The 18,234-nt window shown below is 39.7% G+C and overlaps 1 protein-coding gene across 5 annotated transcripts in view; it reads left to right on the forward strand.

The window, feature by feature from the left end:
- atp2b2 (ATPase plasma membrane Ca2+ transporting 2) overlaps nt 1–17,471 on the forward strand; it is a 467,634-nt gene extending 450,163 nt beyond the window's left edge. For 2 of the 5 annotated variants that reach the window (XM_060910547.1, XM_060910548.1), the window contains one exon: nt 16,507–17,471. In XM_060910547.1, coding sequence (XP_060766530.1) covers nt 16,507–16,815 — 309 coding nt within the window. In that variant the 3' untranslated portion in view covers nt 16,816–17,471. Of the gene's footprint in view, nt 1–5,606; nt 5,694–10,220; nt 10,273–16,506 lie in introns of all 5 variants that reach the window. The other 3 variants (XM_060910549.1, XM_060910550.1, XM_060910551.1) reach the window with 3 other exon arrangements.
- Nucleotides 17,472–18,234: the final 763 nt, after the last annotated feature.

The raw sequence follows: 18,234 nt of genomic DNA on the forward strand, positions 1-18,234 counted from the left end.
TCCTAAATGCCTCACCATGGGATTATGATGAGTCACACGAAACCAAAGTTCCCCGTGGCTTTTTGAGACAACTTGGGTTGTTTCCTCTCTTGTTTGAGTGTCCTGTGCCACTCACTATAACCTGTCTTTAACAATGGCAAAATACACAGAGAATAACACAGCATTAGGCTGTAGGTTTTGACCATCAATTACTCTCACTTGATCAAAAGCATGTCTCAGGGTTTCACTGTGTGACTGCTCCAGTGGAGCAGATGCAGATGGCCCTAGGACCACCTCCACAGCCAATGCTACAGTACACTGGAATCCTGTTCAGAGAGAGATGGAGTTAGGGGCAGCATCAGCATGGAGGCACAAGAGGGTGAGGGAAAATAGGGAGGGACATGGGTTCAGGGAGCTGGCTTTGGGGGAATTGCCTCTTGTTTCCATGATGCATGGATCGGAGGACAGCGAGGAGACACAGGGAAAGGATGAGAGAGAGGAAGAGAGGGAAAATGTGGTGGGGGTGCCTGCTCCTGGAAACGGCACCAGATGGTCTTCGGCTAACTGGTCCACCTCTCCCAGTTTACTGAGTGCCAGTGTGTGGAAGTGCTAGTGATGCTGTTCCGGGGTGTGGCTGACCCGTTGTAAAATAGCCCGCTTCAGGTCCGGATACTCCAGCAGGCTAGCGGCTGGGATCTGTGGGGCTGCAAGCTGGGCTTCTCCTGACAGGAGCAGCAATATGCAGACTACCCACTGGAAGGTTGGCAATGAGCATGCTTTGGCAGGGATGCCATGATGATGCGTCATTGTCAAATCCTGGGTTTTAGCACTAATATGGCACTCTCACAGTTCGGGGGAAATGAGGAAATGGGAGACAGGCTCATGACAACTCAAGGTGCAATTTATTTTCTCCTAGTTTTGCTTTTCCACATCTTTATTTCACTCAATGCACTCTGTGTGCACACACACACACACACACACACACACACACACACACACACACACACACACACACACACACACAAGTGCTGGGCTGTTCAGCTCTCTTTCTCTCTGGTTACCGGCTTCTCTCTGCAAACACACAAAGGACAAACAAACTGCTGGCAATCCGACACAGGTGAGACTCATCACATGTTACTTGCTCGGTCTACCTGCCTCCTCTCCTTCCACAATGCTAATGCTTGACCACGCCTCCACTGCCACAACTAGTTATATAAATATGTATTGATCCTGGTAGAGAGACAGAAGAGAACAAATACAGTAGGTAGCACCATTGAAGTCAGTAGTAGCTTGGTAGCTAGTTAGTCTTTTTTCTCTTTAATTTGTTAAGATGCAGAGGACTATAGTGAGATATAGAAAAGGGAAAATCAGTGTCCTTCAAGGGGAAAAAGTCTAGTTTATATACACACATAGTTTTTGTAATAATCATGATAAATAGCACTCTTGTCAAAATGTATTCAGATGTGTTCAGATTTGGTTAACCTTTCTATGTCACAAAGGGAGCTCATTCGAATTATGCCGCCCCTTCATCTGAGTATCTCCACTCATGGCTTGAGAACTGCCTTTGTAAATGAATATTCATGAGGGAAGTGCTACCTGATTGGCTGGCACAAGGTGTGGGGGTGGGAGGGTGAGCAGTGCCTCATTATAATTTCAAGGAACAGGCTCTCAAATCGGCCATTTTGAACAGGGCTGTTTAGACAGGGTGTGAAGAGTGTTGTGGTGCTTTAACTTTTTGGTATTTTTGACCAAAGCATATCACAGACATTTCAGTAAGACCCTGTGGAACAGTGTCAACTTGTTGAAAAGGGGTATGTCACCTTTAAAGCATGGTAGCTAATATAGAGAACTGAAGCATTTTTCAATTAACTGTAATTTTGTAACAGAGATTTTTTTAAAGAACAGTGTGTGTGTGTGTGTGTGTGTTTGAGAGAGAGAGAGAGAGAGAGAGAGAGAGATTCACATTATTCACATATAACCCCAAATCAGAAAAAGTTGGGACAGTATATTGAAATTGAAAATAAAACTGAAAACAATGATTTGTAAATAATCATTGACCTGTCTTTCACTCAAAACAATACAACAGCACATTAATTGATTGTTTTATCTCATGAATTGTAGTTTTTGTTTCAAAATAAAAACATATTTCAATTTTAATTCTTGCAACACATTTCAAGAAAAGTTGGGATGGTAAAGCATTTAACACTTTATAATGTTGTCATTCCTTCTCACAACACTTATAAGATGTTTAGGAACTGAAGACACTAAGTGATGAAGCGTTTCAGGTGTTAGTTTGTCCCATTATTTTAGGTGTTCCTTTCTTCTACAGCTATGCATTTGTAATGTGTGCAGAATGTGGTTTTGCATTGTCTTGTTGAAATATCTCTGGAAAAGACGTCATCTTGAAGGCAGCATATGTCGCTCCAAAATCTCTTTTCTGCAGTGGCGTGCACAGATAGACACGAGGTGGTGCTCAAGCACCTGCCCCTCTGCCCTCTGTCCAAAAAAGTGCCCTTTTGAATTTTTTTTTTTTACAGTTTACTGAGGCCAATGTCGACATGATCTTTTAGAAAAGCCGCGGCATTAAAAGCATGTGTGAAAATAATGTCCTGATGTGTGCCCCCTCCGCACACACACTGGACCTCTGTCTCTCTTGCTCTGTCACGTGAACAAGCGTGCAGTGCATTCAATGTGAGGTTGCAGCAGCATAGCGTCCTGGAAGCCACGGCCTTGTCGTAGCGCAGACAACACATCGGGCAGTCAGTCAGCTCTTCCCCTGCCCCACCAGCCAGGTAACACATGAATTGAGTGAAAATGTATTGTTTGCCCTCTAAGCCCAAGCTGTAATTATTTTGTCGTGAAGTAGCCCGTCGCATACAGAAACAACTGCACATGGCAGCCTTTGCCAGCTTATTTGCTCCCTTTCCATATGGAGAAACAAACTGAACAACATTTTAAATGTAGCCTAAACCATTGAGGCAACCCCACTCTCCATCAATTCCGACCTGTTTTTATAACATGATTAAGAATATCACGTTATGCTAGTATGCACATCGTTATGCAAATAAAGGAGAGCTCCGTTGAGCCCATTGAGTGTGTATATTTCATTACAAATTTTAAGATGATCTCACGGAAATCTGTGAATAAACACAGTCTTGAGACTCAAGTCAGTGACGGGAAGATCAGACTTTCAGACTTTATCAGACTTTTTAAAGATGGAACTACAGAAAAATACCCAAAACTTTGATATGATTATGAACACAAAAGGAGGGTTAAATCTCAGACTTTTATAATAAGGTGTTCCACATGCGCAAAAAAGTGCCCTTTTTCCCCCCAGAGCACTTGCCCCCCAAAATGTCTGTGCACGCCACTGCTTTTCTGCATTAATGTTGCCATCACAGAAGTGTAAGTTACCTTTGTCAAGGGCACTAACAAAACCCCATACCGTGACAGACCCTGGCTTTTGGACTTGTTGCTTGTAACAGTCTGGGTCCTTTTTGTCTTTGGTCCAGAGCACATGGCATCCATTTCTTCCAAAAAAGACCTGGAATACTGATTTGTCTGACCACAGTATACATTTCCACTGTCTGATGGTCCATACCAGACACCTCTGAGGCCTCAGAAATCGGCAGCGCTTCTGGATATAGTTAACATAAGGTTTCCCTTTTGCTCAGTAAAGTTCTAACTGGCATTTATGGCCCTTTTCCACTACCCTTTTTCAGCTCACTTCAGCTCGCTTCAGCTCACTTCAGCCCGACACGGCTCGCGTTTCGACTACCAAAGAACAGTACGACTCAGCTCGCTTCAGCCCTGCTTAGCCCCTAAAACTCGCACCGTTTTGGAGTGGGGCTGAAGCGAGCCAAACCGAGCCGAGTGAGGCTGGGGGCGTGAGCAGACACTCCCCTGTGCACTGATTGGTGAGGAGGAGTGTCCTCACATGCCCACACACGCCCCGCGAGCACGCTGGGATCTGTAAAACACCGTAAACCCAGAAGAAGAAGAATTATGAATTACGAGAATTTCTGAAGCCTTATGCGCCTCGCCTCATCTATACGCTCTTGCCAGTATCTGTTGGTGTTGTCGGTGACTACAAGCCACAGAACCAAGACCAGCAACACTAACGACTCCTTGTCCTCCATGTTTATTGTTTACTATTCGGGTCGTGAGACTACCGCTTAAAAGCTCACTGATGTCACTGTTTGCGCTGCTTAACGACATCAGGTGATGTCCACCCACTTTCGCTAACTCCACCCAATGTGTCCACCCACTTCCAGCCAGCACGGTTCAGCGCGGTTGTAGTCGAAATGCAACTCCAACAGCCCCACTCAGCTCGACTCAGCCCGGCACGGCTCAGCCCGACTCAGCCGCGTTTGTAGTGGAAAAGCGGCATTAGTAATCCTAAGCCCATGTGGTTATATCAGCTATATATGAATGACGGTTCTTGATGCAGTGCCGTCTGAAGGACCAGAGATCACAGGTGTTCACAAGGTGCTTGCGCCCTTGCCCTTTACACACCCTAATTCCTCCAGATTCCTTGAATCATTTAATGATATTATGCACCGTATAGCGTTAAATAACCAAATCTCTTCATAGGTTTCTTTGAGGAACATTGTTTTTAAACATTTCAATAATGTTGTCATGCATTTGTTGACAAACTGGAGATCCTTGGCTCATCTTTGCTCCTCAAAGACTAAGCCTTTCCTGGATACTAATTTTGTACCAAATCATAATTACAGTCACCTGTTGACATCACCTGTTTCAAATCACATAATTATTTAACCATTTTACCTCATTATTAGCCCTAAATTGCCCCCATCCCAACTTTTTTTTTATGTGTTGCAGGCCTGAAATGCAGGAATGGATGTACATTAACAAATGAAATGAAGTTGACCAGGAAAAACAAAGCAAAACATGAACTCTTGGGTTCATACTGTCTGCAATGAAATACAAGTCAAAGTAACGTTAACAGTCACTGCTTTCATTTTTTATTTACATTTTCCATGCTCACCCAACTTTTTATGATTTGCAGTTGTATATTGCAGTTTACAGCATTTTTCTCCAAATGGTTTTTACTTGAACACTTAACTCTGGATAAATTTCTCCAAAGATTTCTGCTTCCATTCAATGTTTTTTAAACTGGCAATTAGATATTTTTGCTGGACCTGTTTTTCAATGTCAAACACTGCTGAAAGTATAAGAATATCTGCTTAGAAACAAAGAAGCTCAGAAGACAAAGATTTAAGTCACTAAAAGAAATAACGTCATTTGATGAAATTGAATATTTGTGAACTTTTGCATGATATGTCCTGTGGATTTGGTTTTGCTTTTACTAATTCTTCATGTTAGCAGCGCTTCCTTCAGATGGCAGGTACTGAACACCTTTGGACACACATTCTTCTGGCATCATTACACTGTTCACTTAAGCTGCAGTTTAAAGAAAAGGACTTCAGCTCTACTTAAAGCATTTAAATTTCTATTTCTGAGACAACCTTTTGAAATCTTTAACAATACTTGTGAAAAAGCTGACTTTGTGTGAAAACTGACTTTGTGCCTTCAAACCTCATGCTCGAAATCAATACTGAAATGTAGATTATTTTATGCATGTACTGTCTGTACCCTTGTTGCAGATCGAGGTTGTGAACACGTTCAAGAGTGGGACTTCCTTTCAGGGGGCACTGAGGCGCCAGTCCTCCACCACCAGCCAGAATCAGGATGTAACCAATGTTTCTAGTCCTAGTCACATGTCCTTGTCCAATGCCCTTTCCTCTCCTACCAGCACTGCTGCTGTTCCTGCTGGCCGTGAGTGTCTACTTTCTGTGTGTGCTTGTCTCAGATGCCCTCTGGAAATTTTAAATTAGATAAAATTAGATAAAAAACAAAAGCTATGGAATAAACCAAGTACAGTGTTTATATATATATATATATATATATATATATATATATATATATATATATATATATATATATATATATATTTATATAAAATGTGTGTGCGCGCACGTGTGTGTATGTATGTATATGGTAGTTGTGTGAGAAGCTGCACTGGCACCATGAGTTCAACTACTAGTGTGTCTCAAACAATTAGAATAAATATTGTGCAAAACTAATTTAATTCACAAAGGTAGACTTTAATATATTCTATATTCATTGCACATAAAGTGAAATATTTCAAGCCTTTTTTTGTTTTAAATTTAATGATTATGGCTTATACCTGATGAAAATCAGAAATCCAGTGTATCAAATTATTAGAATATTTCCTTACTTCAATCCTAAAAGGATTTACAATACAGAAATGTCCAAGTATGTTCATTTATACACTCAATACTTGGTTGGGGCTCCTTTACCATGAATTACTGCATCAGCGCGGCGTGGCATGGAGGCGATCAGCCTGTAACACTGCTGAGGTGTTATTGAAGCCCAGGTTGCTTTGATAGCGACCTTCAGCTCGTCTGTATTTTTGGGTCGGATGTTTCTCATCTTTCTCTTGACAGTAACCCATAGATTCTGTCTGTGGTTCAGGTCAGGCAAGTTGGCTGGCCAGTCAAGCACAGTAATATTATGATCAGTAAACCATTTGGTAGTAGTTTTGGCACTGTGGGTAGGTGCTCAGTCCTGCTGGAAAAGGGAATCGGCATCTCCATAAAGCTTGTCAGCAGATGGAAGTATGAAGTGCTCTAAAATGTGGTAGATGGCTGCATTGACTTTGGACCTGATAAAACACAGTAGATCAACACCAGCAGATGACATGTCACCCCAAATCATCATAGACTGCAGAAACTTCACTGGACTTCAAACACCTTGGATTCTGTGCCTCTCCACTCTTCCTCCAGACTCTAGGACCTTGATTTCCAAATGAAAAGCAAAATTTACTTTTATCTGAAAAGAGGACTTTGAACCACTGAGCAACAGTCTGGTTCTTTCTCTCCTCAACCCAGGTAAGATGCTTCTGATGTTGTCTCTGGTTCAGGAGTGGCTTGATATTAGGAATGTGACAGTTGTAGCCCCTTTCCTGAAGACGTCTGTACAGTATGTGGTGGTGGCACTTGATGCACTGACACCAGCCCCAGTTCACTCCTTGTAAAGCTCTCCCAAGTTCTTGAATCAACTTTTCTTGACAATCCTCTCAAAGCTGCGGTCATCCCTGTTGCTTGTGCACCTTTTCCAGCCAGCTTTTTTCAGCAATGACCTTCTGTGGTTTACCCTCCTTGTGGAAGGTGTCAATGATTGTCTTCTGGACAACTGTCAAGTCAGCAGTCTTCCCCATGATTGTGGTTGCATGTACTGAACTAGACTGAGAGATACATGGTATTTATATTGTTTCACCCAACCTCAAAAAGAAATTCTCTGATATTTTGAGATACTGGATTTCTGATTTTCTATAGCTAGATAACTATATAACTACAAGCCATAATCATCAAAATTTTAAAAAAGCCTTTAAATATTTCACTTTACCGTACATGTACTGAATATAGAATATATGAAAGTTTACCTTTTTGAATTAAATTACAAAAAAAAGAACTTTTTCACAAGATTCCAATTTTTTGAGATGCAGTAGTTTGTATGTATGTATGTATGTATGTATGTATGTATGTGTATATATAAATATGATATTACATGGTGGTGCGAAGATATGAAGTTTATCTTCAAGTGGTGAACATATTTTACGAGTGAGCGTAGTGAGCAAGTGAAATATTTTTCAACACAAGAAGATAAACTTCATATCTTCCTACCTTCATGTGATGTTCTTTTCATTATATAGATACAGCCATAAAAAATACACAAGTTAATCAAAATAATTTTAATTTTGAACTGGTTCGCCATTTTGACAACGTGCGTCAAGTCAGCGGGAAAACAGTGGGAGTGACATCATTGGTGTGAAATATTGGAAAATATGTTACTCAGGTCCAGGATGTATTTCATATGAAAAATAAGAGTTTTTCAACACAAGAAGATGAACTTCATATTTTCAAGCCAACATGTGATTTTCTTTTTATTATATAGACACATTCACAAACAAAAAGTATCCAGATTTATCAAAACAGTTCCTCAATTTCCTCATGAGTGAGGATATTGGAAAATATGTTACTCAATGTCCCAGATGTAGTTTGTATGAAAAATACTAGTGGCATATTTCCCAGTAAAACACTCATGTCTATATAATCAGTAAAACAACAACAACAACAACAATACACACCAGTGTCCAAAAGTCCACTAATATTACAGTTCACACCATTAATTGTAATTCAGTATTCTATTCAAATTTATCTGAATATCCCATTTAGAAACACCATTTGCTTCATTTTTCAAAAATGGTGAAGCACAAGTACCAGCAATAAGTACCATTCTATGCTAATAGATACTATACTCATTGTCATCATGATATAGTATAGTATGTGTTATGGCTGATGTGTTATTGTCTCTTATAATAGAATTTTATTTGCCTTACATTAATAAAGAATTCTGAAAGATTATATTCATTTTTATAACTGATGAAGAGCAAACAGCTATTTGTGGTAGACACACACTTTTGGATCAGTGCATTTAATAAATTACATATGTTCTGGTGGTGGGAAAGGGAAAACAGCCCTTTAATATCCTGTTATGTTTCTGCACTAGATACTAGATTAACAGTATCCGTGCACTGAGTATCTGAATATTGAGTTAAAATCTGGGAGCCTTTATCTGAATGTAAAAAAATATAACAGCGTTAATCCAAGACAATCAGATTCAGACTCTCTTTATTTCGCCAAGTATGTTACACATACGAGGAATTTGCTGTGCATGGTGTTTAACAGAAACAGACCAGACAAGTGCACGGACTAAACAATATTCAATAAAATACACATTTAACTAAATAAAATTTCAAATAAACATTGAAGAAAAGAGCAAATTATTAGATATAAAGAAGCAATTGCAAAAATAACCAAAAGATATACAATCCTAGTTCCAAAAAAGTTGGACGCTGTGTAAAATGTAAGTAAAAACAGAATGTGATGATTTGTAAATCATAGAAACCCTATGTTTCATTGAAAATAGTACAAAGACAGCATATCAAATGTTGAAACTGAGAAATTTTATTATTTTTTGAAAAATATATGCTCATTTTGAATTTGATGTCAGCAACACGTTTCAAAAAATTTGGACAGGGCATGTTTACCACTGTGTTGCGTCACCTCTACTTTTAATAATACTCTGTAAACGTTTGGGAACTGAGGAGACCAATTGCTGTAGTTTTGAAAGACAAATGTTGCCCCATTCTTGCCTGATATACAATTTCAGTTGCTCAACAGTTTGGGGTCTCCTTTGTCGTATTTTGAACTTCATAATGCGCCAAATGTTTTAAATGGGAGACAGGTCTGGACTGCAGGCACACCAGTTTAGCACCTGGACTCTCTTACTACGGAGCCATGCAGTTGTAATATGTGCAGAAAGCGGTTTGACATTATCTTGCTGAAAGAAGGAAGGCCTTCCCTGAAAAAGATGTCATCTAGATGGCAGCATGTTGCTCCAAAACCTGTATATATCATTCAACATTAATGATGCCTTCCCAGATGTGCAAGTTGCCCATGCCATGTGCACTAATGCACCGTCATACCATCACAGATGCTGGCTTTTGAACTGTGCGCTAATAACAAGCCAGATGGTCCCTCTCCTCTTTCGCCATTCATCAGACCACAGGACAGTTTTCTGCTTTGTCTCAGTCCATAGTAAACGAGCTTGGGCCCAGAGAAGGTGGCGGTGTTTCTGGATATTGTTTATATTTGGTTTTAACTTGCATTTGTGGATGCAGTAATGAACTTTTTTCACCATCAGATGATGGTTTTCTGAAGTGTTCCTGAGCCCATACAGTGATTTCCACTACAGACATGTATCTGCTTTTAATGCAGTGTCGCCTGAGGGCTTGAAGATCACAGGCATCCAATGTCAATTTTTAGCCTTGTCTCTTGCATACAGAGATTTCTCCAGATTCTCTGAATCTTTTAATGATATTATGTACCATAGATGATGTGATTCCCAAATTTGCTGCAATTAAAGGACAGATTTTCAGTCATTTCTACTATTAAGAGTGTATTTACTCATATCATGAGAGGGCATCTTTGACCATCTTTTCTGCTTCTTTCTGCTATTTTCTGATGTTCTTTGCTTGCTTTCTTGTAACTGTATATGAATGAATCACTTTACCCACCCCTTCCTCAGAGGAGTTCTTGTCTCAATGTCCAATATGTGTTTGTCTCCCTCAGAGTGCTAATCGCCTTGGAGTGAGGGTGCAGCCTACGGAGTGAATTTCAGGTTGTGAGTCCCCCACCCGCTGTCCGTTGCTAAATTGATGTGAACTAATAACCTCCCGCAAAAAACAAACTCACCAGGCTGCGTAAACATTCAAGTATAAGCCAACAATATCCTCAGCTAGATATGTTTCAAGAGTGTTTTGTGATTAAGTTATTATTATTATTATTGTGACTGTTTTTTTTCTGCACAGCTATGAAGACGTGTGAAGAAAGTGTTGGGTCTTCATCATAGTCTTGTCTTGTCTAGTCTGTGTGTAAATCTGAGCCTGACGAGGCCCATTCTGTCTCGTGGCTTCACACTGTCACGTCTTGCTGAACCTTAGGCCGATTTTCCATCGCTGTGATTCGTTTTCTCATATTTTTTTCTGTGTGTTGGCTTTATTATTGCCCATTGCTAGTTTTCCGTATTATCTGAAAGAAAGTAAGGAGAGTCAAATTAGGGTCAAATTGGATAGTTTGTTAACAGCAATTTTTCTTTCGCACTGAGTAATAGGTTAATAGAAGAATATGCACTACATCTTATTATAATTTTGTAGGATGTTTAAGATTAAGTCCAGTGCAGTGTTTGTTGGATAAACTCAGTTCCTTATGTTTGGGCCCACCAGGGCAGTTTTCTTCCAGAATGACTGGAGTTTCTGCGTCTCCTAGCCAAGTACTAATAGCAAATTCAAAATCCTGTGACCTTAACATTTAAAAGGCACCCATTACAACACGCTTGTCCTCTTTCCCATACTCATTTTGCCAAGATGCACAATCAAACTACTAAGAAGCGCTCAAGCATCCTTGTAAAATATTGAATGCGTTGGCATGTACAGTACATGGGTAACAGTAAATTTAGGACTGATGTGGATTCACTCAGAGACATAATACATTATGCCAGTTGTGATGCAAGAATCAGGAAGGGAAGGAAGGGATGTAGAGCAAGGAGTTTAGCGTCCATTGTAACTGCAGTGCCTTTGAAAATGGCAGGTGAAGTCAAGTCAAGTTTATTTGTATAGCGCTTTTAACAACAGACATTGTTGCAAAGCAGCTTTACAGAAAATTATAGACTTTAAACATGAGCTAATTTTATCCCTGATTTATCCCCAATGAGCAAGCCTGTGGCGACGGTGGCAAGGAAAAACTCCCTCAGATGACATGAGGAAGAAACCTCGAGAGGAACCAGACTTAAAAGGGAACCCAGCCTCATCTGGGTGATAACAGATAATGTGATTATAAATAATTCACTTCTCTAACTGTGTCTTATAGAGTCAAAAAGTATAACTGTGTAACCAGGAAATTCATTATAGTTTTAACATGAAACCTGTTTTGCTGAAGTTATAAACTGTTCATTGATGGAGACTTGAGTGCAAAACTGTTCATGACAACTGCAGTCCTAAAGTTAGCAAGTCAATTGTAGTCCTTAGCCATAAATGCATTACTGTAAGTGTCCTGAACCATCTTCCAAGTGCAAATTTCAACTGTCCATATGGGGCCGTCCTCCACAGGAGCAATGTGATGAGACTCCAGCCAGACATAGGGCACCAGGATGGATCAGGCCGGTTCAGAGAGCAGAAGAGGTCAGCACCACTGATTGTCTGTGAACTCCTCTGTGGTCTGAACAATGGAAGAACAGCAACCAACAAAGGGTTAAACTGCTTGACCCCATAGAGTAGACAGAACAATTGACCTAACTGCATTAAAACTCAGAGTAGAGGAGCTGACGGAGGCCATGGACCGAATGTGTGAGTTGTTAGTGGCAATACAACAGCACAGAGAAAAGCAGAGCTTGGTGAAGGTGCCTCACATGGACAGACCGATATCCTTTCAGTTACTACAACTCGATCTCTAAGAGTGCAGAGAGCTCTTAAGACTGGTTTATGAGCATACATAATGGCTGCTGTGGAAACCATAGGGCTGAACTCAGTGAACCAGTAGAAAGAGCCGGTAGCCTTGCTAGTGGTACTATGACTTTGCTATTAGTACTCAACTTGGAACTGAACACACAGGAGAATGATATTAATTCTGCACTGAAACCACCCTAATGGTCCTCCACTTAGTTGTAGAACAACAGTTACATAAGTAGCCTACCGTTTTCCTTTTTCAGATGGTATTAGTTTCTCAGTGTGGTATGTATCATATAAAATTTGCATGTCCTCTGCAGTAAAACTTTCACAGCCAGATAGCTATGAAATAAATAAATATGGAATGAACAAATTAACCCCAATATCTATACCACACATGATCACGTGATTTTATTTTATATATCCATATTTTTATAGCATACTTCATTGAATGTGTCATAGAAAAGTGAGGATTTATATCTGTAGCTGTAATGATAATGACTCATTTCATCAGACATCAGACAGATAGTGGCACTTTAGGATGGTATGGAAACACGTAGCATTATGACCTGTACAGACTAAAGGCCACAGTTATGCAGGAGCCATAAACATGCGATTCTGATCTTTAAGTTCAATTTTACTTGTGCAATATCACCTCACGTTTGGAGCAATATTAAGTACCATGCTACTGAAATTTATGCTTTGGACTCTAAATACACCCAAAAAAGGCTTCAGTTTATGGTCAAATGGATGCAAGATTTATCACAGAGAAGACAGGCAAATATTATATTACAGACAACACCTAGATAGGGGAATAATATATGTAGTATGTAAATATGTAACTATAATCTCCAGTTGTTTATTGATTTTGTTTATCAAAAATTTGTAAAACAGATATATATCGGAGATGTGCACAGATATGTGAATACCCAGTTAAACATTTGAGGCACAAGTATTGGAATACTGAAATCGGTCTTCAAGTCTTTGCTATGCTCGACCTCTACATTAATTCAGAACAATATGAAAAAGAAAAGCCATTTGTGAGCAATTGTGTGTAGGAGCAGGCAGTCAGGTATCAGGTTTGGAGGATAAAAGAGACATCATAGAGTGGTGCTTGAAAGTTTGTGAACCCTTTAGAATTTTCTATATTTCTGCATAAATATGACCTAAAACAACATCAGCTTTTCACACAAGTCCTAAAAGTGGATAAAGAGAACCCAGTTAAACAAATGAGACAAAAATATTATACTTAGTCATTTATGTATTGAGGAAAATGATCCAATATGATATATCTGTGAGTGGCAAAAGTATGTGAACCTCTAGGATTAGCAGTTAATTTGAAGGTGAAATTAGAGTCAGGTGTTTTCAATCAACGGGATGACAATCAAGTGTGAGTGGGCACCCTGTTTTATTTAAAGACTGTTCTTTAAATACAACAGGGTGCCCACTCACACCTGATTGTCATCCCGTTGATTGAAAACACCAGACTATCAAAGTCTGATCTTCACAACACGTTTGTGGAAGTGTATCATGGCATGAACAAAGGAGATTTCTGAGGACCTCAGAAAAAGCATTGTTGATGCCTATTAGGCTGGAAAAGGTTACAAAACCATCTCTAAAGAGTTTGGACTCCACCAATCCACAGTCAGACAGATTGTGTACAAATGGCTGAAATTCAAGACCACTGTTACCCTCCCCAGGAGTGGTCGACCAACAAAGATCACTCCAAGAGCAAGGCGTGTAATAGTCGGCGAGGTCACAAAGGACCCCAGGGTAACTTCTAAGCAACTGAAGGCCTCTCTCGCATTGGCTAATGTTAATGTTCACGAGTCCACCATCAGGAGAACACTGAATAACAATGGTGTGCATGGCAGGGTTGCAAGGAGAAAGCCACTGCTCTCCAAAAAGAACATTGCTGCTCATCTGCAGTTTACTAAAGATCACGTGGACAAGTCAGAAGGCTATTGGAAAAATGTTTTGTGGACAGATGAGACCAAAATAGAACTTTTTGGTTTAAATGAGAAGCGTTGTGTTTGGAGAAAGGAAAACACTGCATTCCAGCATAAGAACCTCATCCCATCTGTGAAACATGGTTGTGGTAGTATCATGGTTTGGGCCTGTTTTGCTGCATCTGGGCCAGGACGGCTTGCCATCATTGATGGAACAATGAATTCTGAATTATACCAGCAAATTCTAAAGGAAAATGTCAGGACATCTGTCCATGAACTGAATCTCAAGAGAAGGTGGGCCATGCAGCAAGACAACTACCCTAAGCACACAAGTCGTTCTACCAAAGAATGGTTAAAGAAGAATAAAGTTAATGTTTTGGAATGGCCAAGTCAAAGTCCTGACCTTAATCCAATGGAAATGTTGTGGAAGGACCTGAAGCGAGCAGTTCATGTGAGGAAACCCACCAACATCCCAGAGTTGAAGCTGTTCTGTATGGAGGAATGGGCTAAAATTCCTCCAGGCTGGTGTGCAGGACTGATCAACAGTTACCGGAAACATTTAGTTGCAGTTATTGCTGCACAAGGGGGTCACACCAGATACTGAAAGCAAAGGTTCACATACTTTTGCCACTCAGATATGTACGGTAATACTGGATCATTTTCCTCAATAAATAAATGATCAAGTATAATATTTTTGTCTCATTTGTTTAACTGGGTTCTCTTTATCTACTTTTAGGACTTGTGTGAAAATCTGATGATGTTTTAGGTCATATTTATGCAGAATATAGAACATTCTAAAGGGTTCACAAACTTTCAAGCACCACTGCATATTACTACTAATATTTAGTACAACTCCACCTTCAATGGACACAAATTGTGTACACATGAAAAAACCCAGTATAACATTTCCGAATGTATTGAAAATGCTCCAAGATGCATTTTATTACTGGCCACTGCTCTCATGTGGATTGCTCAATTACATTTTATTCACTGATTTAGTAACTATAACGTGCAAATAGCTGATTAATATAAAATTAATATTCATCTCTGGCAGGGAGCCACAGGATGAGAGGGGTGGCATACTTTCTCACCCCTTTCAATCACAGTGACGCTAGTCAATCATGGGTGTCTGTGAGCTCACAGGGAAGTCATGGCCTAATGGTTGGAGAAGCAGCTTTGGTACCAAAAGGTCACTGGTTTGATTCTCTGGACCAGCAGGAATGGCTGAAGTGCCCTTAAGCAAGGCATCTAACCCCAGGTTGCTCTGGATAAGAGCGTCTGCTGAATGCCTGTAATGGAATATAATGCATTTTTTCATCAAAAGCTCCACTCCTAAACTCTGAGGCGGTTATACCTTTGACAAAGTTTTAACTGAAACCAGAAGGATGCAGGTATTTATTAAAATTACTGTTCACTTGCGCCACATTGCAGTGGAAAACTGATACTTGATAATGTCACATAGTCAGCCATTTTTCCCCTCTTCAAGCAGTTAATGGAACATCATCTGTTCATTAACTCTTGCAGATATTCAAATTAGCCAGATGGTACATCCCTAATATATACTATCAAGATCTGATTATTTTAGGTCAATAAGTTTATCGCGTATACTATGATATTACATTTATGCATAGCTACAGTCACATCTAGAAACAAGACAGTTTGTCTTAGCAAACATGACCAAGAACTTTGTGGCCTATACTTGAGTGTTTACACAAAAACGCATGGCGTTGTCAAGAGAACAGACTGCCGTCTGTTCCTGTCTTTTTTTATTCAGTGTGCAGTGTGTGTGTCTGTCTATCTGTGTGTGTGTGCGCGCGTGTGTGTGCGCGCCTGTGTTCGTTTGAAGTGTCTTCACATAGTGTTGTCCTGAGCTGCATGTTTTCATTGTGTTGTACTGAGCTTGGTGTATTGCCATTGTATTGTGACTCTATGCTTCATGAAGCATAGAACTTGTTGGCATATTTTCTCATCTCAGCCATCTCTCCGTATCCTGTGCTTGTGTCAACTCATTTGATGTGTTTCTTATAAACTCATCCTGGGTCTGAAATCTTATCTTTTCCTCTTACCTTGTTTTACCACAAAAAAAAGCTGCATGTTTTTTTTTCCTTTGGAAATTAACAGAAATTGTCTCTAGGTATACAACAAACCGGATCTCACTGTATACCGTATTCTGTGCTGTGCAAAGAAAGGAATACTGCTTTTTTTTCTTCTGGCTTTTTTAAATAATTTTTTTCTTACAGTTCTTTTTACCCTTTAATTAGAGCTATCGTTTGAATTGATTTTTCAAACGTGGTGCAACAATGTCTCAGTGCACGATAGAGTAGTGAATTTGGGAATGCCTTTCTGGGTTTTGAAGCTGCGGATTATGGTGGTTCCTGTGGCCTTCTCTCATTCTTATCTTCCCTGTATATAATTTCTCACCATGAAAAGGGGTCTCATTTTTTTTCGATTTCTGTCCTTCCACAGATCCGCGTGGTGAACGCATTCCGTAGCTCGCTCTATGAAGGCCTGGAAAAACCTGACTCTCGAACGTCCATCCACAACTTCATGACCCATCCTGAGTTTAGAATAGAGGACTCGACACCCCACATTCCACTCATAGACGACACTGACATAGATGACGAGGCGGCCAGGAAGAATTCAAGCCAGCCATCATCTCCCAACAAGAACAACAATGCCATCGACAGCGGCATAAACCTCACCACCGACACAAGTAAATCTGCTGCCTCGTCCAGTCCCGGGAGCCCCCTTCATAGTCTGGAGACTTCTCTCTAGCCCTGATCGCCTGGGAAAATCGAATAAAATCCTCACACAGGACGATACACGATATATAGCCGACACACACAAATGTGTGGCTAACTGAATGTGTGGTCCAAAGCGTTTTTTTCCTTCTTCTTCTCCGCTGATGCTTTTAGGAGATCGAGATTTTAATTGGAACGTTTTCTGGATCGACTTGAAAAACAGAAACGGACCACTCCTTTTTCCTGAGAACACAATGGACCACAGTGAGAATTATTTAAATCGAATTCAACTACTCTAACTGCTTCTCCTGCATGAATGTACATTACCCGAGTTTTTATTTTGAAAACGATTTGATTTAAATTCTTGGATTTGATTTGGTGGGAAGTGCCGTGGGCTGCAACTTTTAAGACTCTGATTCACTGATCTCTGAGTATCGTGTGTGGCATGTACTTAACTGTATAGATTTATTTGGTTAATGAATAAATTGTGTATCGAGGTTGCAGGGCTCGACTTGCACAAGTAGATTTTGCACCTGTTGGAAAAAGAAGAACCTATGGAAAATAGCATTTCATAAAAATACTATATATAATATACATAAATATATAAATATATACAGAGTTTATCTTTGTTGGCATGTTGCCTTGTTTCTGCTTCAATGACTCTAACTACTTTAACTTATTTATGTCCTAAAGAGAATGTAATTTGTTTACAAAAAACCATAGATGCGTCCTTTTTTTTAATTTTTTTTAAACAATAGGGTTTAAACCTTATGGCAGACATAGTTGGAAAAGCTCAAGCTGTCACATACAATCCTCTAGTTGTTTTATTACGAACAGTGTGCTGGACTTGCCTGCTATTTTGTCATATAATGTAGATATTTTTAGACGATTATAAAAGAAACCAAAATATAGTGGAATTATATCATTAACGTGGCATCTTAGTATTATACGATTGTTGGGATGAACTCTGAACAGTTCCCTCCTCCTTAAACCCGCCCCCAACTTGGACTTTAAGATGAAGGTTTAATTTCTATACACGCTTCTTTAAATTTTTTTTACATTCACTGCTTGGAAATGAAACCTTTTGGTCCATCTTGAATATGAGCATCCATTTCAGGTTGGATTTAAAGATGTAGTTTAGAAAAAACTGCTTATTTAAAACACACACACACACACACACACACACACACACACACACACACACACACACACACACAAAGGTATTTTCTCTTTTGTGTGACCGTCACAGTCTGCAGATTGTTTTGGATTTTATGTTTTTAAAGGCTGTAAATTAAGTTATTATTTGGCTCTATGGAAATCAAAGTTGTGTTGAAAATCTTGTGATGTATTGTGTTGATTCTACTTTTTCATTTCTAGATTTCTTTTCTTTGAAAGACAGAACCTGGCTGCAGAGCTGTTGGCATTTTGAACAACCGATAAATGAAATGAAACT

Source organism: Neoarius graeffei, chromosome 26 (assembly GCF_027579695.1).
Source record: "Neoarius graeffei isolate fNeoGra1 chromosome 26, fNeoGra1.pri, whole genome shotgun sequence".
NCBI lineage: Eukaryota > Metazoa > Chordata > Actinopteri > Siluriformes > Ariidae > Neoarius > Neoarius graeffei.